General features: G+C 34.4%; 1 protein-coding gene across 6 annotated transcripts in view; it reads left to right on the top strand.

Moving 5' to 3' along the window:
• The window catches only part of CCDC102B (coiled-coil domain containing 102B), a 136,144-nt gene that overhangs the window by 41,332 nt on the left and 70,359 nt on the right, over positions 1–24,453 (top strand). For 5 of the 6 annotated variants that reach the window (XM_090137326.1, XM_090137325.1, XM_090137327.1 and 2 more), the window contains one exon: positions 12,688–12,909. In XM_090137326.1, coding sequence (XP_089993452.1) covers positions 12,688–12,909 — 222 coding nt within the window. Of the gene's footprint in view, positions 1–758; positions 1,598–12,687; positions 12,910–24,453 lie in introns of those variants that run through there. The other variant, XM_090137330.1, reaches the window with a different exon arrangement.

Genomic DNA, 24,453 nt, shown 5'->3' with positions numbered 1-24,453 from the left:
GAGTCTAGATTCAGTCTCCAATTATAGGAGGCACTTGAATCTGAGGTTTTTTTTTGGTCATTATTCAAAAAATATCCTTCATGTCAAAAAATGTTAAAGAATGGCTACTATGAAACTTATGAGTGCAGATTTACTGAATTCTGTTGGAAATATTTTATATTCACACATTTGTGTAAGTATTATCTTAAGTGTGTACACTTTTCTGCCCATGGGAAGCGAGACTTCAACTTTGATTTCTGCTGTCATGTACTGCTCTGAGGATCAGTGTCTTCAGATTTGTGTGCATACTCAAAGTGGAATTAGAAGTGTATGGCTTTTGAACAATTTAAAGGAGTTGGGAAACCTTCTAAGTGGCTAATATGAATCATAGAATCATAGAGTTGCTTGGGTTGGAAAAGACCTTAAAGATCACTGAGACCAACCATGACCTAACCATACCACCCTAACTCTAATAAACCTCTGCTAAATCATGTCCCTGATTTAGCAATGGATTTTAAACACATCTGGGGATGGTGACTCAACCACCTCCCTGGGAAGCCTATTCCAGTGCTTAATAGCCCTTTCTGTAGAGAAGTTTTTCCTGTCATCCATCCTAAACTTACCCTGGTGCAAATTAAGGCCATTTCCCCTTGTCCTGTCACCTGTCACCAAATAGTCAATATTGGATAAGCTGAAAGACCTTGCAGGCTTCCTGCTGCCTTTGCCTACTTTCCTTTTTGTTTCTGGCTTCTTACAGTCTTCCGCTTCCCGGTTTTTAGGTTTTCCTGCTCCTCCAACCTCCCCTTGGGGTCTCAGGGAAGATGTGGTCCATTTCTTTCTCATCCTCTCTAATGCTGCACAGGCTGGTAACCTCTTCCCCAAAGCTCAACTCCTCAATGATTGCTCACATCCTGCATCCTCTGAGAATGTGTGTCCTAGTGAGAGGACCCAAGGACTCCTTACAGCCTGAGGCTTGTAGAGCTGCATCCTCCTTCTGAAGCTCTGTTGGAGTCTGAGAGTTTGATAGTAAAGGGACAGTTAGTCCTGCAGCTGTCCAGAGATTCCTCAGATGATCACTGACCAAGTGAAGGAGAGTCTTAGCTGAATACTTTCAATTTCAGTCAGGAACATTTACTTACTAAATGCACTCACTACTTCAGTCAGCATCAATATTAATGATAAAATTTAGGAAAAGTTCTTAAATATTTTATTTTGATGTATGCAAATATATGGTCTGCTACATTTTGACAGCAAATATGTATGTAATCTGAGAGCTCTCCAACCAGGAATGGTGATTAAATATTGAAATATTTATACTAACAAATATGAAGCAGAACTGCACCAAGAGTGAACACTGAGATAAGGCTGATATTGTATTTTGTTTTGCAAAGTGTATGGAAATAGAAGTCTTGTTCCAAAACAAAAGAAAAGTGCATGTTTCATTTCACATTTGCATTAGTAACCTGGATGATCAAAACATATGGATGTATTTCATTTCCTTATCAACTTCCTTATTTTTATTTCCGTATGAAAAATGTAAATATTTCTCTTATGCTCAAAATAAGATAAAGTACAGTAAAAAATAGCACATTATGTTTTGATGGTTTTGTTACTGATTCCAAAAGTTTAGAGAGGTCAAAGTAGTTATTCAGAAGTTTTTCAGATAATTGGTGGCTGTAGATTTTTGGACAGACATAATAGATAATTGCCTCTGATACTCAGTGAAAAAAAAGAAAAAAGAAGAAAAAAGTGTTCTTTTGAATGCACAGTAGATTGTCCTGAAATCAGCAGGATGATTTTCAACATCTTCATGTGAATTCTTTGCTATCCACCAAATACATTATGATCAATTCAGATGATATACTTGAGAGATGAATGTAGAAAATGGCAGCCAAATAATTCTATCTTTTGTGTCCTTTATGTTAATGCATCTTACTGCAGACTGCAAACGCTCCATTAAGGATTATGTAAGGTGAATACAGTTTCTAGTTTTTTTATTATTCTGTTTATTTAACATAATATGCAGTCAATATAAATTGTATTTAAAAGAAAATGATAAAAACAATGACAAATCAACATGGATGGAAAGAACTATGAGGTGAAGTGCAATTTCCCCAGCTCACTCCAAGCATTTTCATTTCTCAAATGTATTCATACTGAATGTTATTCCATGATTGTTGTAAAGTTTCAGCCTATATATTTTTATGCCTCTATGAACATCATATATTTCTGCAAAAATCACTCTTTCAGTAAGTTAGCTATACACCCAAAAGTATTTTCTCTGTGCATAGATGGGAAGGATGAAAATAAGTGCCAATAAATCAACAACTTTTCTTGAATGTCAACATAGTGTCAAAATGGTGTAATAATATCAGATTTCTGCAGACTTAAACATTTGAGTAGTACTGGAAGAAATATTTGATTACTGAACATACTGGGGCTCAGATAAATGTGTTGTTATGAATATAAACATTCATTAAAAGTTCAGTTTGTTGCAGGTCTTGCTGCCTCAAGATATTGTCAGACACGATAACATTTCTCATTTATCAGTATAGTTTCTGATGGACTAAGTAAGGTTCTTGGCAGATTTGCTTACAATAAGAAATAAAGCAGAGTAATTTTTTTTTTCCTATACTACATATCGAGGGACTTGTCAAATAAAAAGGGAAATAACATTTATCTTACCTTTCCTGTGGTAGGGGGCTATTCATACTAGTAGAATTTGATTACTTTTTTTAAGATGACAAGCAAAAAAGTTATATAAACAGACTCACATACTGTAAATATTCATTAAAAAACTGCCTCATGTTACGCTGTGAGTAATGATTTTTCTTGCCATTGCACCTGTGCACAGTAGTGCTGAGCTTGTAAGCAGGTGTGAATCCTTTCAGAATCAGGAGCCTGTGCAGTTGCCACCAAGCTCTTATGGTCTTCCAGGAGCAGCAATCTCAAAAGAAATGAAATGCACCAAAATAGTTGTATTGCAGAACAAAGTAAAGTAAAAGTATTTCCTATCCACTTGGACAGGAGCATCTTCCTCATGTGAAGTCTGTCTTCTTACATGTTTCTGAAGGAAAGGTATGCAGTGGAATGGCACTGCAGTCATTTAAGGAAAATTAATAGAAAAATATTAATAGAAAAAATTCTATTAGTAGAAAATTAAGACGTAGAATTTGTTGATATTAGAATCTGCATTCTGAAACAGCTTTCGTCAATTGGAAAAATGTTTTTAATAACCTTTGTATGTATTACTTAACAATAATTTTCTAAAAGCATTTTTGAACAAAAATATTTATTATAAATGGAAGAGTCAGTACATAAGGCATTTTTTAATAGATTAGAGTTCATGTCTTTTTTAATTATTAGATTTTCAGACTAGTTCCTATCTTTAAATAAGAACATTAAAGCTCTGCTATGGGAGGGATTTGCTAGGAAACAGCTGTGTTCAGAAAATCCACAGCTATCCTGTAGAACAAAAGTTTTGCTGTGCTTTGGTGGTATGATGTCCTCTATTAAAGTGACTGCATGTATCCTATATTGTAAACACATTCCAAAATATATACTAATCAAGAAACAGTTATATAAAAGCAACGAAGAAACAATGTAGATAGCTCTACTTGCATAGTCTGTATGTAATTTAGAAACAAAATAGTTTTGAGCTCCCGCATAAGCTGAATGCCAGTATTAATGTGCACAGTAAAAGATAGTAGAATAGTACTGCATCACAGCTGCCATGCTCAGAGGAATCTTTTTTCCTAAGTCAAATAAATAGATCATCAAATATAATGTGTTTAAATTCTTCTTGAATTGGAGTTGTTTTAGCAACTGGAATTTTTGATAAATTTCCTTCAAATAGCATTTTTATCTTATAAAAATACCTGTTGTTGGTTTATTTTTATTTATTTATTTATTTTTATTTTGTATCTAACTCAGATTTTTGTCTCCCTTTGCTTCATAATTTTTTCCATGTGGGAAGAAGATGACAATGCTGGTAGCAGTCTACCTGCAAAAATAAGAATTTTCCTCCAGAAGATTAAATTGAAAATAATTCCCAGACAGAATAATTCTGTTCTGTTTAGGAAGAAATATGTTGTTACCACAGATTAGAAGTGGCATAACTCTAGTGAATTTCTAATAAAGAATGCAATTCAGCATATAGGACACAGAATTAAGTCAAGTGGTGTGGAGTTCTGAGAGCCTCAGGGAGAAATGAGGAAGAGCTGCTTGCTGTTGCTGAAAGATGTGAAGCTAGGAAAGGTTGTGAATACTAAAATAGGAAGTAAAACTTCACATGTTAACAGATAATGAATGTTCAGTGGCAGAAGTATTTCACAGGTGATTTTAGGAAGGCAGTTTTTAATGCTACAATATTCTTATCAACTTGCCCACATAAATTTAGATTTTGATTAGTTATCTCACTTTAATTCTTTTTTTTTTTTTTTTTTTTTTTTAATTTAGAGTTCAGAATTAAACTGTAAATTAAACTAAAAGGCAAACTTTTTAAATTTTTTTTTCCTACTAATTTTCAGAATATGAAATTCTGCCAAGATAGGGCAAAAGTTCTGGGGGTCTTTTTAGAGAACTGCTAGGGTTCAGCAAGGGCAGGCTGCTCAGTGAGGGAGTGCACATGGGGCACAGTGCCACAGAGCCTAAGAAAAGCAGAGCCATCTCTGGAGCTGCTGTCAGGCCAGCCACCAGTATGGTTATCACCAGAGAAGTCCCGAAGGATTAGGTAAGTTCCAAATTAGCCAAAGCAGGCAGACACATGAGGAGAGAAGGGTTGGGGTTACCAAGGTCTGACAACAGATACTGTCCAGATATTTGAGTGATACTACAAGCGATTTCTTTTTATTAAACAGTGATTCATGTTTCTTTGAGTCACAGGTCTATAGGTCGTATTTGTCTTGCCTATAGATTATAAGTATGAAGGTAGATAGTACTAGAAATTGATGTTTCAGTTTGATTGAGCAAAGCTTAGACGTTAAATAAATAAATGAAAATGTTCTGTTGTTAGCCAGTTCTGTTGGGAAAAAGATGTTGCATGTAATGTGGAGTATCTTGTGAGGAAATGTTTGGTCTCTTTTTTTGTTCAGATATCTGGAGAATATTTGTGAGAAAATGCTGTTATTAAAAGCACCACAGAGAATTTCTTGTTGAACCAACGTTTTCTTTTTCTGATCTCACTGTGAGTCCATACCAGATAAAATCAAAACCATAGCTCCTAGCCATAATGCTTGTTTTCTGTCCATTTTTGTTTTAAATACTTTCTTTTGACAGCCTGAAGCATCTAAAATACCTTCCTAGCTTTTCCAAGTCTTACAGAAAACTAACAAAACCATGTGCTAAAAACAAAAACAAAAACAAACAAACAAAAAAGAAAAATAAATACCCCCAAATACTGTTTTTTTTTTAACTTCCTGGGGAGATTTGTGTGTGGAGTTTTCCTGAGTTTTCCAGTTTCCATTTAAAATCACATCCAAACTTTTACATTTCTTCTTCCTCATCCTGTATTTGTTATCATTATACCCATTAAAATGGGTAGGCATCACCCTCCATCCTACTCTGTCTTGTCCTCAAAAAGAAAGAGAAAAATCTTTCTTCAGTGATACTCTTTAAGCCTCAAGAAGTCTTATGTTGCTTTAAACAAAAGTATAGCTTTAAGAACTTTTTTCTGTAATTTAACCATTTTAGGAGGAGTTCCTGTTTGTCTTATTTTATTTTATTTTATTTTATTTTATTTTTTGGTCAGGATCTCTGTCCTTTATATTTAAAATACTTATTTTCTAAAGTTCTCTTTATTGAAATACAGATGTGTCTGTGCATGTGTGTGTATACACATATTCATATACATGTTACGTACAGATGCATATTCACTGAAATTTTATTTTGTAGTTTCAAAACAGCTAACATTTCTTGAGCATTTGCCTTTCATTTCATTTTCAATAGCATTTGGCTTAGCTTCCTTAGTGAGAAAAGTTCCTCTAGATGCTCTCCCATCTAGCTGTATTGATCTCACAGTAAATATCTTTGGCTGTGCATTGGAAAGTGGGTCTGCATAAGCTACTTGCACAGTTGATTAGGTGATTTTCAGTCTTTTGAAACAATGCAGGCAAGGAATAGATCATACAGTCTCAAAGTGTGTGGGGTGGTAGTAATATTAAATTCAGTGAGGGGGATTAGGTCTCTTGGAGCACCTTCAGGAGTACAGTTGTGAGACAGTGTACAAAGTTCATCAGCATATTGTTACTTGTTTTCTTCTGTTTTAGTGAAAAACTTTCTGTAAGGGCTTGTAATTGGAAAATGAAGTTGGTGAGTTTTTTCAATTAAAGAACAAACAACATCCCAAATCTTGTTTCTAGAGGGAATCAGATTCCTGAAGTTGTTTGGTTTGGTTTGGTTTTATTTTGTTCTACTTTGTTTTAATGAGGATTTGTTCTCAAAAATCTGAGTTAATGTCTAATGCTTCTGTTAGTTATTGCATTTAATCTTTTCTAGAAGCTACAGCAGGAAGTTATAAAAAGATCCTTCTTACAACATCTGAAAGTGGGCTGAGCAGACTTGGATGCATTCTGAAACATCATAACAATTCTGCAAGACTTTTAGCAAAAAAAATGCTATGAGAGGGATCATGAAATACAAATTTTGCTTGTTCTTCCTAACATTACAGACTTGATCTTTTTGCTTAGCTTTAGTCTCCTTAACCATCTTGAAAAAATGACATAAATGGTGGCGAAGCAACTTTCTAAAGATTTTTATTATGTATTTTATATGCATGTACCTTAACCTCTTATTTAAAAACACAGCCTCTTCAGATTAGAAAAGCAGTAGTGTGATTCCTGACTGTGAACATAACCTTATAAGTTCTACTTTACTCTTAAAAAAGAGATCAATATATATCACTGAAACCTTTTTTTTTTTTTTTTTTTTTCAAATTTAGAAGTTGTAACATTATTGTACATTCACAGATTTTCTGAGGCTTTTGTAATGAACAAGCAATTGCTTTTTTTCTGGCCAATCATTAAGCTATTTAAAGTGTGCTTTATTTCCTGATCAAGTAAAGCTAACTCATTGAACAAGTAGCTGAACTTGCATAGGAAATATTTCTCACACATTCAATGCCAATACTGCTGTTTTGAAAATATGACTTGAGTAAAAAAAGGGGAGATAAAATTGGATTCATGCATCTCACTGGAAAATTATTGAGTAGCAAATATTTTTATTTTGTATTTCACTTCTGCAAATATGGACTTGTGTCTTTAATTGTACTTGTTATTCTGCAAGCCAGAAGTATCCTAATTAGAGGTTATCATGACCTGAGTAGGCTATTTATTAAAATATAATATAAACATTCAGAAAAAGGAATGTAAAATAATACTTTTATGTATCCACAGAAGTAAATATCGTTTCATACTTTAGAAAGATTAATTTGCAAATACATTACCAAAAATACTTTATTCATTTTTTCTCAGGCTTAAAAAAATAACAAAAACCAAAAACCAACCAAACAAAAAAACCCCACCTCCTTCCTTATCAGGAATATTTCAGTTTTCCATTTAACAAATCTAAGTGTATAATTTCAGACATAATTATTATTTGATTTGATTCAAGATAAGATATGTTAGAACTTTCATACAGAATGACCAGTCAAGTTAGGCCAGGAACACCTGTGTTGTTGCACAGAAAATAACAGTCTATATACATTACATTCACTTAAATTTCTTCTGCCATTGTTTTAAATGTAAATACGTAAATATAGGTTTTCAAAAAGCAAGTTTGAGTAAATGATTTCATTCTCTTCTTTGTTTCTATTTGGGAAAATCATACTCATGATTATTTTCAAATATTGTCAAAACATTTAGTTTTAGTGAAACATTAAAGACCAATCTGCACTGTCTCTGAAATTTATTTTTCTAATTTTTCTTCTCTTAACACAAGCTGTTAGACACTTTGCTCAAAGGTTGAACCACCTCTTTGCTCTTTTGTTATGAGTGACAGGAGTGTTTGGAGTGGTATCAGGGAGTGGGTGGCAGGCTGCACCCTACATGAAGGAGAGCCAGGAGCAGAAGGTTGAGGCAGACCTGGTACTGGCCAGGACCCAGTCCCACACTATCTGACCCAGGAAAGCTGAACAGGCGTGGTGTTGGTAACCAGAGTTGTGTCCAGACCATTAAATAAGCCCACAGCAACTAGGGCTGGTGTAAGTCATGGGTCAAGGTTGGGGTGCAGCTCTGGATCAATGGGCTGTGAAGACAGAAACAGGCATTGCTCAGGCAGGGACTGAAACGGAAAGAGTTAATTTAAAAATAACATTGAAATATCAGTAAACTTCCTCTGCTGAGTCTTCTTCCTGCTCTTTACAGTTCACATCAGCTAGTTGGCCTTAGATGCTGCAAGCTGAACTCCTGGAGCTACAAGTCAAGTGGGCTGTAACGCAGGGCTTGGGTCCTGAGTGGAATTAGGAATGTGCAGTGAATGTGTCAGAGATAAATTCTCATAAGGAAGTTATCATTTTAATTGAGACAGTTCACATGTGATGACTTTGTGAAGATGGTGGTCCAAGCTGAAATCTGAAAATTGAGATCTGGCACCTCACATTTTTGCACATTCTTTACCAAAGATGAATGAGAGAGCAAGTACTTTCTTGGAGAGCATTATATGAAAAATGCTGTTTGGAATAAGCATATAGTTTGGGAAAACTCTACTTAACAACAAACCAATGAAAACTACAGACACTCAGAAAATAAGCTAATATAATATTTAAGAAAATATGAGCTTTAATACTTTGCTCAGCAGTTATTTATCTTAAAATAAATGATACTAATCTTGTCTATGAAAGATATATATAAACAAAATAATTTTGTGACTTTATTCTTTGTGTATCTAATATATTAAATTTCAAAAATTATCATTATAGACATGAGCTTGTAGACATCCTGGCTGCAATGAATTCAGATGTTACACACACAGATAAGTAAATTTATCTTTGACATCACCTCTTGGCTTAGTAGTCATCTTCTGCTTAATTGCTTGACTGAAATTCAACCTTGGATGGCTTTGTGATTTCTCTCTACGTGAAGCCAGCCAAAAATGACTTGGTATTGATTAGCATCATCACTGTGAAAAGGTGAACTTTGAGGCTTAGAATTTGTGTCTTTTAGCAGATGCTTTGAAGAAACTTAGGTCTTTCTTGTGTTCCAAATCTTTCATGGGTACTTTAAAGACATTATACCTGCGTTGTTTTTTTTTTTTTTTAAATGAAAATACAGTAAATGTGATATTAGTCCACTAAACAGTAGTTGAATACTATAAATTAGAACAATGTGAGGGAAAAATAATTTGATGGTAAATAGATCTATGCGATGTTTTATTTTCCAGTTACTGTATGCACATTTGTTGGACAGAATTTACGGATGTGGGCATCTAACATTCTGTTTAGAGTTAGAGTTAACATCTTAGGCTCCTTCTGTCACTTGCAGGAAGATCATATGGAAAAAAAGTTCAATTCCTGATTCCCTGTTTAATTTTATTGCAGATGCTTATCTCATTCTAGAGAATATATGTAGGTAGTACAATAACCAACAATAACCAAGTGACTAATTTTGTAGCTGTGTATACAAAGACAGTTCTGTGGCTGCTGAGTATTATAATGGTTTGAAAAATCAAAATTAGTTCCCAGATAATCTCTTAGTATGATGCGGAGTATAAAAGCGATATGTTTCTTTTTTACTTGCTACTGTACCTAATTTTAGACTAAAGCCCATTTTAGTTCTAAGAACTCTTTTGGACCTCTCTCCAAATACTACCATTAAGACTGACCAGGGTTTCAAGAGTGGCTGAGTGGCTTTTTGTTTTATTTTGTTTTGTTTTTCAATGAGTAATCCATGATGAGAAGGAACTGCCTGAGGAAGTAATTTTTGTTGGTAGGGTGAAATGTCTTAAAAAATAGTCCATTCAGTTTATAACACTTCGACAACTGACTCTTCAGTTGGCACTCATTCTCTGTATTTATGTGAATGGACTTAGAAATTGAATTTGGATTTGGCTCTATTTAATTGCTAAATAAGCATTCTTTTGTAATTTCAGAGTTCTTTGTCTTTGATTTTCCATTATTCCTTTTGTTAATGAAGTGCTCATGCCCAAATTACATATATCTTTGGGTGTTACAGAGAGAAGCTCATGGCTGAGTTCTAATTTGTATGTGGAAACAGTGAATCATAAGCATTACTGTTTTTCTTTTACTCATTTTCATTATTGGTAAAGGACACTTGTGGAGGAAAAGAAAAACAACCTCATTATTTTCTCTTTCTTCCTACTTCGCTTGGTCTTTTTGGGACTCCAGTTTACCATATTTAGAATAGTACCTGAAGAAGTATCTGGAAAAATATAAATAACTTCATGTTTTCCATCAAATATAGTTTTTATCCTCATTAGAGAGATTTAGAAAATATTTATATTTGAATTTTATATTTCATTTTTAATACAATACATATATTTTAAAAGATCATTTGTCTTATGACAATTCAGATATTTTCTTAAGAATCCTAGCAAACATTTCATGGATGGTTGACGTGTTTCTTTCCATGCTCACTTTTATTTTGAATCATGCTACTAAATGAATATTATTTTTTCAGGCCAATTTCAGCTTTTTATTCTGGCATATCCTTTGCTGGATGCCTTTGCTCATTGTTTAAGAAATTTCCAATGGCATGAAAAAACAATGAAATGATGTGAGGGAGATTAAATTTTGTTTCTCGCTGTTAATGTCTGCTTTTGCTTAGGGAGAACTTTACTTAGACAAAAAGCTGGAATGTGCTATTCCATTCGCTCTTCTTATCTGGATCCTCTTCAACCTCTGTTAGAAAGCTGTTTTATTTTCAGAGAAAATGTGGTTTTGATTCCTGCCTAGAACTTCAATTTCTACACTCCCTGGAGTAGGTTGCTATTATATTTAGACATATATCTAGCTACATGTGTATGCATAAACACGTATACATCTCCTTATGTCCATGTATGTAAACTTATGTTTTAGTAGCTACATAAATTTTTGTGTGAGCACTGTATTTCCAGATATGATACAAAGTGAATCTAGACTAAGCAGACTAAAACAGGCCTTTAAGTATGCAAACATGATGATTTGATTGTATCATGTACTGTTCTTTTGCATGAGGGCTTGTTAGCCTCATTCTGTTGAGCTCTCTGTTGAAGCTACAGAGATGGACCAAGACTGCCATTTAAGTTGTTTCAGCTGGTTGTTGTTGTTATCTAGAGACCTTTTAATACACTGTTCCTTTGAGGTTAGAAGGCTGGCTCTCCTTGTTTTAATTAATTTTAAAAAATGCAGTACTTAATGTTAAAACAAGTAAGCCTAATTCTGATATTAGTTAAATTCAATTGTGAGTGAGCCCGTTAAATATTTTTGTTGTGTCTTGGTATTAAAAACACATTGAAACAAGAAAGTTTCCAATGTGGTTAATGGGACATGTATAGAACTAAAGTCTTAGACAACTGAAAAATTGCTCAGAAATAAAGTGGGAAGAGACGAGTGTTTGTTTGTTTTTTATTTTTTTTAGCTAGTTAATCAAATTGTTACAGCTCCTTCTAAAGCTTTCTTAGCTTAAAATGAAGTGTCTTCCACTGTTGTCAGACTCCATACTTTTATCAAGTAGTTGATTCTAGTCTCTCAGAACTGATAACTATATATTTTTATTATTTTTCTGTGTATGCACATTTTTCTTCTGTCCTTTTTTCGCCTATTTTGAAAAAACTTGAAACATTTTCACAGTTTTTAGTCTAATGAAATGTGTCAACAGTCTTATAAGTACTGTATAATGTACTTGCAAGTTCTTGCCAGTAATAAACTTCTGATAAGTATGTGCAACAAATACATTTTACAACAGCTGTTTGTTTGAAATTTGAGGAACATTCTGTAACTTCATGACATAGCCTCAATCTTCTTGTCTCTGAAGAGCAAATAAAATCAGTTATGAGATAATTGCTTCCTATTACTTAGTAACACAGCTTTTTGTTGCTACTTTTAATTCCTCCTATACATGGATTAGTGAATTAAGAAAAGTTATCCTACACTGAGGTAGCTCTAGTGACCATAAAGGGTCATATTTTTTTAAGAGTATTAATTGTGACCTCAAGAAAAAATAGTAGTGAAAAATTAAAATTAAAATCCTTAAGGATTGTATTTATTAGGATATTTTTCCCTAGCGCTGAAGATTTAATATGGAACTTCAGTGTAATGAATATTTGTTATATTCCTTCAAAGTAAAAACATACAAAACTGAAAATATGCTTGTATTTTATCTTTTGACAAATTATAAAAGTGAAGATTGAGAATCTTGTTCCAAAATCAATATAAATGTAATCCAAACTTTTTTTTTTTTTTCAGTAGAGTTATTCCATAAACAAAAGGGAAACAGAAACAAATAAGATTTAGTTGCAAGTTACTATTTTAAAATTTTACCTATGCTTTACTTCTGTAAAGTTAAAATTATCCTTTTTTTTTTTTTTTTTTTTTTTGTCTTTTGAAGCTCTTGATTTTAGCACGGTGGAAAGCTTATATCTCAGACTTATTCTAAGATGATCACCTTGCTTTGAGATGAGGCTACTAGCATCATCCTATAAAAACAAATTTTATCATACTTCTCTTTCTTTTCCTCTTTTGGTCATTCTCCCACTCTGCTCCCAAATCCTTCCCAGCTGGAAAGATGGCAGTTTGAGAATACCTCTGAATGGGAAAAGAGAGAGAGACCTGATACAGAAAAGCAAAGTTTGGAAGAAGAGAAAAGAAGATTGAAGTTGCAAGTGAAAGAAATTCAGGATCTTCTGGAGATGAAAAATAAAGCAGTACCAGTTAAATTGACTTGTGATCATCAAAATGATCATCAAAATGCACGAAGTAAGCTGCCAGTTAAAAATCAGGTACGTGTTATGTTTCATTATTTTGGGAGCATTCCCATGTAGAATTGCTATTTCATACTGACAAATGACAAAATATGTCCCTAAAACAAGGGCTGTACAGGAGAAAATATCTGTGTGCATCTCAAACCTGGGCTGTTAAAACACAGTGAATTTCTGTAGGGTACACAAACTGAAAGAAAAATCTCTTCATTCTTAAAAAGAACCGGTGGAATTGACAAGTTAGACAAGAAAACTTAGCAGTGAAAATAATGACTAAGAGGAACTGAAGAGATTGAGTAAACTTTGGTAGATACAGGATCCTGATGAAGATCAAAGCAAAAAAGTTGTGAGGCAAATTGTTTCTCAGTCTTTCTGAATATTAAATCTCTTAGGAAAGAGAAAATAAGTAATTTATCTTGATAAAGATTTGAAGAGAAGGTGTTCTGTACCTGTAGTCTGCTTTTAAATGTAACTGATTGTTGTGCATTTCTGTGATGGCTCAGAAGCAGCAAGTTGCACTTAACCTAATAGAACATCTTCTTATATAATGAACATCTGCTTTTAATTTTCCTTTAGTGACATTTATTGTATCAAGTCATATCATATCACATGAAGATTTTTGTGATTTCTTTGTAATGCAAGTAATTTGATTTTTTGAGTTTGGAAATATGACCATAAAGAGATATATCTGCTGCAGCATGTTGCCATGTTTCAGATATATTTTAGTTCAGCATTTTGTTCTTTTACTTTTTTAAAAAATGTTAGTCTTGTAAGAATATTAGACATCTGTGATATTTCTTACTGTTACTATCATGACTCTGTTGGAGACTACTTTGCATCATTTTTGTCAAAGTCAAACGGTGAATATGGTGTGCAAGCATCTTATCATAAAAATGAATGTCTGTGCAATGTTTACCTATTCATAGCAGATCACATTAGAATAAAATTGTCTTCAAAACAACTGATTATCAGTTTCAATAAGAAAATTAAAAATGACGATTTACTGGCAACTGAAAATATGTAAATCATCATCTGGTAGCTTGTTAACAGTTATCATCCAAAGAATAGGATGAGAAATTATTCATTTGTAGCTGTTTGTCTCTGTGTTCCACAAGAATCACAGAACAGCACCATTCAATAACTTGAAAGAATGTCTGGCTGCTAATCCAAAATACCTTGGTTTTGGATGGTAGTTTGGGTTCAAATAAAATCATATGTTAATATGGAGGACTAGAAAAGCACGTAAGGATTTTTGTAACACATGGCAGATGGTTAGTTGTTTATGGATGACTACAGATTTACTTATCAAGCAGATAAAAGGGATGTGGGCACTATGTCGTGGAATTAACTGCAGAGTAAAATGCAGTTACCTTATACTCCTGCTTTTCCAAAACCTGCATTTGGAAGATGATATGTGAGATCCATTCTAGTTTAGAACAGCATATGGGGCTGTTAATTGATGTGTGGCTGATTCTCAGTTTGAAAGTTATAAGTAACCAGTAACAACTTTTTTCCTTTGTTAACAGTTTAAGGAATATTAGGCATGGTATCAAAATACAGAAGGGAAGTTCTAATGTTCTTGGGTAAAAGATCTCATGTTGACAATTATCTTAATATTTACACATCTACAGAATTTATGCAATCTCTTGCCACTTGTGCAAATTCAATTTCTGAGCAAAAAAATTATTACTATATTTTGCACAAAATGTGAAGCCTTCGCATTATTATTAACAGCAGTATGTTGATTGAAAATGTTTCCATGTGCAGTTTTTGAAAGGTTAACTCCTGTCCTACAAGATGAGAAGAATTGATGAAACAGTTGAGATCAGATATTGTTACTATCTAGTTTTATCGATTGTACATCATGGAATGGAGAAAAACATTTAAATTAATAGCTGTATGATTTGACAAATAGCATGGGAATAAATATTAAATGGGTCTAACTGGTTCATCTAGGAAGAAATAAAATGAAGAAAAAGAGTTTTTTGATTGCATAGATCAATACTCAAAACATGGCCTTTATGGAAAGAGATTTTCTATTTCAGCTGTGAATATCACCCTTAGAAAAACTTATACATTAATTTGGGGGAATAAGAATAGTGTTCTTTTGTACAGTCCCTAAATATTATGGCCAACAAGTGGTCATTAAACATTTTATTCATTGTATGTGTTTTGTAGCTGACTAGTATAGGACCTGAGTACAGAACAGAAAACTGTATTCATAGACTATTTGTTGTTGTTGCTGTTTTGTTTAGTTTCACATTTTAATATTACAAGGCTATAATTTTGTTGCATAGATTTAAAAATGGGATTATGGCCAGCATGTATTTTTATGAAGCTATTTTACACTAGCATTATTTAACAAGATTTCTTTTAAATTATCAGCCTATCAGGCTTGTTTTTTCAAAGGTAGGGAGCACTCCATTTTTTATGTACTTTGAAAAATAAAGATGGTATGCCTATAGTGAATTTACACAGCAGGTTTTGGTAGCAGGATGTTGTCTGGCTTATCTATGAAATGAGGCCGGGGCTGCCCTCTACTGGATACAGCCGATTCCTACCCACTCCAAAGGACCTGGTATAGTGCATGACTGGGGCCAGCAGTCAGACTGGGACAAAGTCTGGCAGGGGCCCCTGTCTCCACCAACCTAACGCCAGAGATTTTGAGTCCACTTCACAGACAAGATTTCATTTTTGTGATAGTATCCTGAATGAGACTATAATTTCTGCAGTGGCATCAAGGAGTCACAGGAGCAGGTGAAACCCAGGTTTACACGTTTTTCTGCGTGAGCCTCAACACTGCAGTCAAAGCTGCAGGCTGCTTAAGGAGAGAGTGGATATAGTATTTAGGCATGTGGTTTAGTGGGCACTATTGGTGGTGGGTGGAGAACTGGACAAGGTGATTTTAGAGGTCTTTTCCAACCTTAATGATTCTATGATTACCATCTTCTGCTGTGCTGATTTACTAGTGTGAATACAGCCAGATATAAAAATGTGTGCAAACCGCTACTTTGTCAACAGCATTCAGAGGTCTGTGTCTGTGTAGCCCTTGTCTTAATGCATGTGATCTGCCAAAAGCGTTCAAGGAGGCACCTCAGTACACAGATGGAGTTTTGTAGTTTGCCTAGGAGAAGTTTGAGTAGTAAGGGCTTCAAATAATTGCTATGTCTTTCATTCCTGATTCTACATCACAGATCTCTTGTGCTAAATTTTTAATATAGTTTTAACTCTGTCAGAAAATAATACTCGAGAGAGCATTATGGTACTATTGTTAAACACTTTGATACTTCACTGAGCACTGTTCATCCAATGGAGAATTATCTTTGTGCAGACCTCTGGGATGGTTATTCTGATGGTTAAGCAGCAATGGCTGCACAATTTGCTCCCTTAGCAGATTTTTCAAATGCAATATGTTTTGTCAGAATTACCGCTTGGGATACAGTTGTTTTATGTGATTTTTTTTCCTAATTACACTTCTTCATAAAATGGCTGCTTAGAAGTAACAGTCTTTAAGATTTTTTTGTTGACAAATTCCTTTTCAAGAGGAAAAAGAAGGGGACTAATTCAGGAATTCAACCTTCAGTAAAATTTTGGGCATCATTTGTCAGCACTGGAAAAATAAAAAGGTTGCTATCCTGTGTTACACTTGAAAATATATACTTACAGTTCTGAAATATGGGTTGTGGTATTTGTTTCCAGCTTTGGAAATCTCAGTTCTTTGAACAGCCAGCAGTAGATGTTTGAATTACCTTATGCTTTGTTTTTATGTGTTTCACATTCCTCATTGCTTTCAAGACAGCTGTCTTGGGTTATTATGTTCACGGAGGAGACCTGGCTCTCAGTTCTCCCTGAAACTGCCTTTCTAAATCTTTTAGCCCAGTTTGTGAAGAAGATACTTCTCAGCGCTAAACCTCATGAGATTTCTTGTTTCTTATTCATCTCTGTGTATAGAAAGAGCAATGTAATCAGAAGCATTCTAATTTAGGTCTGATGCTTGCCTTTTTGTGCTCATCCAAGTAGAGTTGCAGTTGTTTCATCCATGTAATTCTGATTGAACTGTTTATTAAGAGGATTATCATTTCATTGTAGTATTTTCTAGTGTTTTTCAATCTATATATTTCTAAATAAATCAGAGCTTAAGAACCACATTAAAATTATCTTGTGCCAAAGGGATAATAATAATAATAGGTAAATATATTATTTATGTTTAAAGTTATTTTGTCAAGGGAGAGTTAAAAAAATTGGTTTTTTTGTATACTTTGGAGATGAGTAGTCCTCACATGGTGTAAATAGTAACCTTAAAGCTGAACACCTCGTCTCACCTAGTCATCTCCCATATGCTTTGCTTTGCTCAGTTTAGGGATGTTGAAGTCACTGTTTCAAAGAATTTGTGAGGAAGAAAAAAGAGTTGATATACTAGAAGTAATCAAAGTTACATTTCAAAGTCCTATATATATATATATATATATATATATATATATTAAGATAACAGAATTCTGTTTAATATTTGGTGAAGGCAAAGGCTGTTCCTTAAAAGGCAAATAAAATCCTACATCTGAGCTTAATAATGAAGAAACATTGTGGAATATATATATATTTTTAAGTGAAGAATACTTAGAATTGTTAATCTCTATGTTTAAATAATGTTGAAAAGTAGATACATTAGGAAAAAAAAAAAAATTAGTGACATTCTTAATCTGTTATTGCCATAAAATATATTTTTTTCATCATTATTTTCCCTTTATCATCCTACTTTCCCTACATTCATAAATATCAAGAAATCAGTTAGCCCTTAGACAAGGAAATTAATACTGATTTATCCAGTTTCTAATTGGGATATTTGGAATAATTATTGTATTTCTTTCAATTGGTATTACACACACTTTCTCATTTACTGATTCATTCAATTTCCATTTCACAACTTGTATAGTGGAAATTCTGAGTCACGGCTTGAACCACTGATTGAGCACCTGGTGGGAAGGCAGGGCCAACCCAGGGGAGCTCAGGTGCATGCAGTGCCCCTGAGTGACTGGAAGGGATGGAGCCAGGATCCACTCCTTCCCAGACCTCATTTAAGGGCTTGCAATGGAGATGAGGGTATTGTCTTGGAGATCCCTGTGTACCTGAGGCCTTCTGAAGGTAAGCAGGTTCTTTCTTTTATTTCTGTGTCTATGGCTGGTGCATTTGAGCATATCCTCGCTTGCTGTAGCCTAAGACTTGACTTCTATGCTGTCATTGCTGCGCTTTCCATCATGTTGTAACTTGTTTCTCTGCTTTTTTTTCAGACAGGTAGTATTTTGTTAATTATTGAAATCATGCTTCTTAACAATGCCATATTATTATATTACCAAATATGTATTTTAATGAGCAGCAACCATGTTGAAAGGAAAATTCATTTATTTAGTGCAGAATTACATACGCTACTGTGAATATAATCTGTTTGAGTAGAGTTGCAACAATCTTTCTGAAAGTTTTTTAGAAAATAATTTTGTTTTCTGCCACTGAAGTGTGCAAGATATCTTTGAAGCTCAGAAGGTGGTTATAGAGATTGTTTATATATATGTTGTTCATAAATGCTTAAGGTGTGGCTGTAAGTGTTTGGACTTCTGAGTGTCTCTTATGTTGTAATACTGTAATTATGGTATCAGTGTCAAATGTCTTCCATGGTGTGTCAGAGTGCTACCCGTTTTGTAAGAAAAGAGGAACTAGAGCTGACCACATTACCAAAGGCAGGAGAACCAGTAACCTCACTCAATTCTACAGCCTATGGGAAAGATTGGTTAGGCGGTGGTGGACTAGGTCAGTTGAAAATGAAGATCACTACACAAGTTCTTAGTAACTTTCCAGACTAGTAATCCAGTCAGCACAGCTGAGGCCCAAATTAATTGCTGATTTGGCCCAGTACAGGTGTGGCTGTACTCAGCACAGCAGGTGGGGCTGGGGCTCAGGCATAGCCTATGGGAGCCTCAGCATAAAAGCTCCAAAGAGGAGGTGCTGTTGTTGATTAGAGTTTCCATCAGAGCTTTAGGGAAGAGCTATACTTGGTGTCCTTCCCAAGAGGGGAGCAGGGGCAGGTCCTCAGGTATGCTGTCTTTTATATTGGTTCTGAGCCCAGGCAGCCAAGCTTCAGGGAGTGTGCCCTTAAAAGGCCCATATTCCACGCACAGTAACAGATGATTGTATCAGCAGTAGACCATGGCAAGGAGGCTGTGAAGTGTTTGTACAGGGAGAGGTTCAGCAAAATCTAATCTAATTCATGGAAATACCAAGAAGATCCTTTTGTCTTCATGCTGATTAAATATGATTTATTTTTAGTCTTATTCTGTGACTGTTATTTGAATAAATTCATTGTTTATAATTTTTTATGTTTTGTTGAAGGTCAGCAATGGGAATCGCTGACCTTCGAATGGAAATGACTGCAGCAGGCTCTAGTATAGTTGAGCGGAAATACCGTTTTGCCAAGTCTAATGGCCTAGAACTGATTAAGTTTAAATTGGTTACTCTACATTCACACTCCTGTGGTTTTATGATTACTAGGTGTAACGGTGTCCGCAGTTTTGAATTATCTTAGTCATTTACCTTTCGTCTTGTATATAGAAGCCACATACTATGATTGAAAATAGTGCTTTTTCACAAGAAATTAAATTTACAACTGAGTGTGAGTGAATGCTTTTGGCAGTTTTCTGTCCTTGGCTTCATTGGTGTAAAATGACATCCATTTACATGAAGAATATTGTTGTTAAAATCTCTGAGATCATTAACTCATGCCTAAGTGAGACTATGCTTTCTAAAAATCCCTCTAACTTCAGAAGAAAGCTGCTAATGCTTTGTTTGAAACACTTAAGTCTTCCTACATGAAAATTTTATTAAAGATAACCTTAAGCAGTGAGTCTCTTGTTTACAAAGCACATGGAAACAAAGGGAGTAATGACAAGATCAAGTGATCTAACAAAAAGGAATCTGGCTGCGTTACAGAAGTATGGTTTGGAAAACTGTCTCATAGTACTGACTGCTGAGGTAACAGATCTTATAAAATGAAGATTAGGAAGGGATTGGAAACAGTTCTCTATTTCAAAATGCAGTGTATTATAAAGAATACAAAGTCAAAAGGAATAGTGAAGCTTTATGGATTGAAATAAGGGAAAATAAATGGATTACCAAAGTAACTACTTCAAGAAAATAATTGCATGATTAAGAGGCAAATTTTGAAAGTAGGTGGGAGACTGCTCAGGCAATTAGTAAAGATACTCAGGGCAAAACAGTAGAATCATGTTGTTGGTCTCCTTGCTGAAACACTTGTGCAGCTGCAGATTCAGCCTGTATTCAGTAGTATTTTTCAACACTCAGGTATGAAAAATACATTCTTGTGTTCTGTGTTGCAATGTTCTGTGATCAAAGTTCAATCAGTAGAAATGCAGGGAATGTTTTCTGCTTCTTTGAAGAAATTTGCTTTTTAACTGTCACCACTTGGCAAATGAACTTTCACTGTTGTTCTGATAAATGAAAAGGCTCAATTGTTTATATTCAAACCCAACACTGCATATAAATTTTATTTACATCATAACTTTTACATATGGTGTGAGGTTTTAAAACTAATTATTTTATCTATATGTAAACATGAGGCATGAAAAAATGAGGTTAGAAAAATTGCTAGAAATAGTCAATTTTCAATGGTACTTTTATCTCCCTCAGGTAATAAATGTAAAATATTTAAGAGATCTTAATATTAATAGTTAATTTAATTTAATTAATATTTCATTTATATTAATATTTAAGTTTATTGTATGCTATGGAAAGGTGTGTGGTAACATTTTTGCATTAGTACATGGACTGTGAAGTCTACTTGAAAATTTGTGGTTATCTGTGAATATATTTCTTATTTTTCTTATAAGTAGTTGATATATCTAAAGATTTCTTAATGTATCATAGTGTGTTTATGTATCACATGGAAGTTCTGTTTGATAGATACAACAGTGATTTTTACAATTTAAATCAGAATTGGTATTTTGGGGTTATCGTGTATATCTTACATTTTAGAAACTGGATGGTCATTACAAAGGCATTAAACATATGAGACAACACTTTTTTTTTTTCTTTTCCTGTGTATAACAATTGCTTATGTAAAAGCTATTGTAGACTCTGGTTTTATTAATAATGCTGTTTTGTTGTTGGGGTGCATTCCTGTCAGTGATTTACATAAAACCATGATAATTATAAAATTTTAAAAAATATCTAGTCCATAAATCAAATGTTTCTAGAATAATACACTATAAATAGAGCAAAAATATATTTTCCTATTTGTGTCCTGGTATTAATAGCATGCCAGTGTTTAGTTGCTGGTGAGAGATGGGAGTGCTCTTAGGACTGGGCTGTGGTCAGGAGCTACTGCCTTTACAGCATGACAGCAAAAGGTGCAGAGCCAGAGCATGTGCCTGAATTAGGCTGAGGGGTTATTTCTTACCATGTGACGTGATACAGAAGGTCATAAAGCTGTGGGCAGTCACCTGGGACTGATTGTTGTTTGAGGGTTATCTTGTGTCCATTGGCAGGGGTGAGTCTTCGCTTTGGTGATTGGGTGCCATGTTGGTGCTGTATGTCAAATGGCAAACAATTGTATTGCAGATGTATATATTCTTGGTTTTTTTATTATTTCCATTTGTCTTTTGTCTTGGTTTTTATCTCAACCCATGAGTTTTATTTCATTTCTATTTCCCTCCCTTGTTCCACCTGCAGGATAAGTGAGTAAAGAACTGTGTGGTGCTGAACTGCTGGGTTAAACCATAACACCTGAGAAATGGGAAATTGAACTGATATCTAGGCTGTGATAAAGTTGCTTGGTTTGGAAATGTATTCCAAGCCATAAATAGATTTGTTATGAAAATAGTTTTTAGCTGTTGAAAATGTACATTGTATTTCAATTTTTTATGTTCTGTTTTTTTAATTTTATTTGACTGTTGGATTATTCCTAAACAGGAAGTCAAAAAATAACTGAATAGTTTTTCTGATTAAAGATTAATCATGGGAAGTACAAAGCTTTTGAATTTTGGTTAACCTCAAATATTTGAGTGACAGATAAGGCAATCTATAAAATATAGCCCTGTTACATATCTTGTGAATAGTTTACAACCTCTACATCTGAGCCTGAAAACATGCTTTGTAATCACTGGGAATCACTGGAAGAGTGTGAATCATCTCGTTCCAGAGCTCAAGTACAAGTTGATTTTTAATCTTAAAACTTCATGCAGTTAATCAGCATAATAATCAAATCACTCATAAGAAAAAAAAATGCTAATTTTGGCAGGTTCTCTTTATGGACTTTGAAATAAAAAAATCCAAATATATACTATGTCATTCCTTATTTTATGTGGTGTATGTTTCTTTTAATATGAGAATTATTATGAAATCTTATATTCAGTATCTGAAGAAGGAGCCCTCTTTGTATATAACCTGGGTAGGCTGGTAAAGTATAACCTGGATGTTAACAGAGGTTGGAGTACTTCATATCTGTCTTTAAACTGTGGACATAATTATAAGGCTTTGTTTTTCTCAACGGTTCTATTGGTCTGAAGAATTTCTCACCCTGTAGTAGTGTTTGTTCAGTTTGGCCCTAGAGAAATAGGAACTATATTATACAATCAGCCAAATTGATATTTAGAAATGTCACTCAGGATACAGTGGCATTTCCTAATATATCCTGTAGTTAATATTACCTGTTGCTCAGAAATGTTTAGCTGAACTTATTTGATCATAAAGCCTCCAAATAAGAAACAGACTGTATTTTTCAAATTATATTAAATCATTGGACTTGCAGATCTACCTTTATAGAAACTCATAAATTATTTCATATTATGTGTTATTGAGAGATATTGAGATAATGACAGATGTTCTGTAAACAGTCTCTAGAGAAAGAAATACTGATTTATCAGTATTGGCATCATTCGTGCACTGTGATTATACTTCATTTCAAACAAAAAATTTGGCAGCAGTCCCTACTTAAAGCATAAGAAATTTAATAAATTATCTTGCTCAAAGATCACATATCTTAGAATGTGTATTAAACAAAGCTTGTTGATAATACTTTTTTTTTTTTTTTTAGGGTAGTCTATAGATTAGATAACAACCTGCTGTCTTATATGGTCTGAAATAGCCACAGGTTGTTGATGCTAAGGGTCAAACACATTAACCGGTGTCCTACATGTGCAAATCAGACTGTTAACAGATAAGTGAAAGATGTGGCTTATTATTCACTAATGTTTTGAGTTTTGTTGTTTGTGCATTCTTTGTTTTCATTTTTGTCTGTTATGGTCTTAGTTGCATTAGCATATTAACATATTTTTAGGCCAGTTTTTATGGTAATATTGGTGTCAGCCTAGCACAGTTAGGTCTTTTTGTATTTCAAGAGCTTTGATCTCCACTGATTACACATCTGATAGAAATTAATAGGAAACAACACTAATGTTTAACTTATTTATGAAATTGTTAGAAGACAATAAGTACAACAACGGAATATAAGTATTCATTATATTACTTTTCCCTCTTGAAATAACTCCTGTCTGAGAATGCCTGTGCCAATTTATTTTTTTCCTTAAAAAGCTAACAGTTTTATACCTTTGTTTAGGAGCCTACTGCTTATGGTGTAATTCATTCATTATAATTCTGTTTAATTTTAGGAAGATGTATAGTAATCTGTCTCATATACTATAAGACTGAAACTTACAAATATGGTTTTTTAAAGTTTTTATACTATAGCAGTAGTTGCAAGAAACAAATAAGAGATCAGAACCATTAGTATGGTAGGAAATCGTGGGGAAGAATTCCTACTGAGTAGGTGTAAGAGATTATTATTTTGCATCATCATTGTCTCAAAGCTTGCTGAGGACACAGACGAACAAGTTCAGGCAAGTCCTGGTCAGGGGTTGAGAGACCTTTTGTCTGGAGAAGTTTGATGGACAAGTCTTGGGCAAGGATTGCGAAATCTTTTGTCCGAGGGTGACAGATGGACTGGGCCGGGGGCATCGAGAGAGAGATAAGCTGCAGCTTAATAGCTGCGAAGTGGTCTTTTGTGTGGGCTTATCTCGAGGAAGATGGCCATCTCGGGAAGTACTCGCAGGACCCCTGCAAAAACGCCCAGGGATGTCACGTAGGCAGGAGAAGAAGTAGGATAAAAGGAGGAATCTAAAACCATGAGTATGGTGAAGGTTTTCTGCCATCTGATTCCTCACCACGGAACTCCTGCATGCTGACGGACTCTCCTGGGCCTGCTACCTGAATCCTGCTGCTGCTTCCTCCTGGATTGGCTCTGCGACTTCTTCCTGCTACCTGTTGCTGCCCCAGGCCTTCCACGCTGCTGCTCTCCCCCCCTGCTGCTTCTGCCTCGGACCTTCGGAACGTCGTGCAACGGGACCGCCGCTGGATCCTGGTGGTGACTATCCCCGCTTCACGGCATTCTTGCTTTTTCCTAGCTTTTCTATCGCACTCCTTCCCTTCCCCGTCTCCCTAATTAGACTTGTAATAAACTGGTTGGACTAACATATGAACCGTTGTTTCTTAATCTCACACCGGGTA

This window comes from Phasianus colchicus, chromosome 3, assembly GCF_987193195.1.
Source record: "Phasianus colchicus chromosome 3, bPhaCol1.hap1.1, whole genome shotgun sequence".
Lineage (NCBI taxonomy): Eukaryota > Metazoa > Chordata > Aves > Galliformes > Phasianidae > Phasianus > Phasianus colchicus.
Note: the sequence above shows the minus strand (reverse complement) of the source record. Positions and strands in the feature narration are given on the sequence as shown.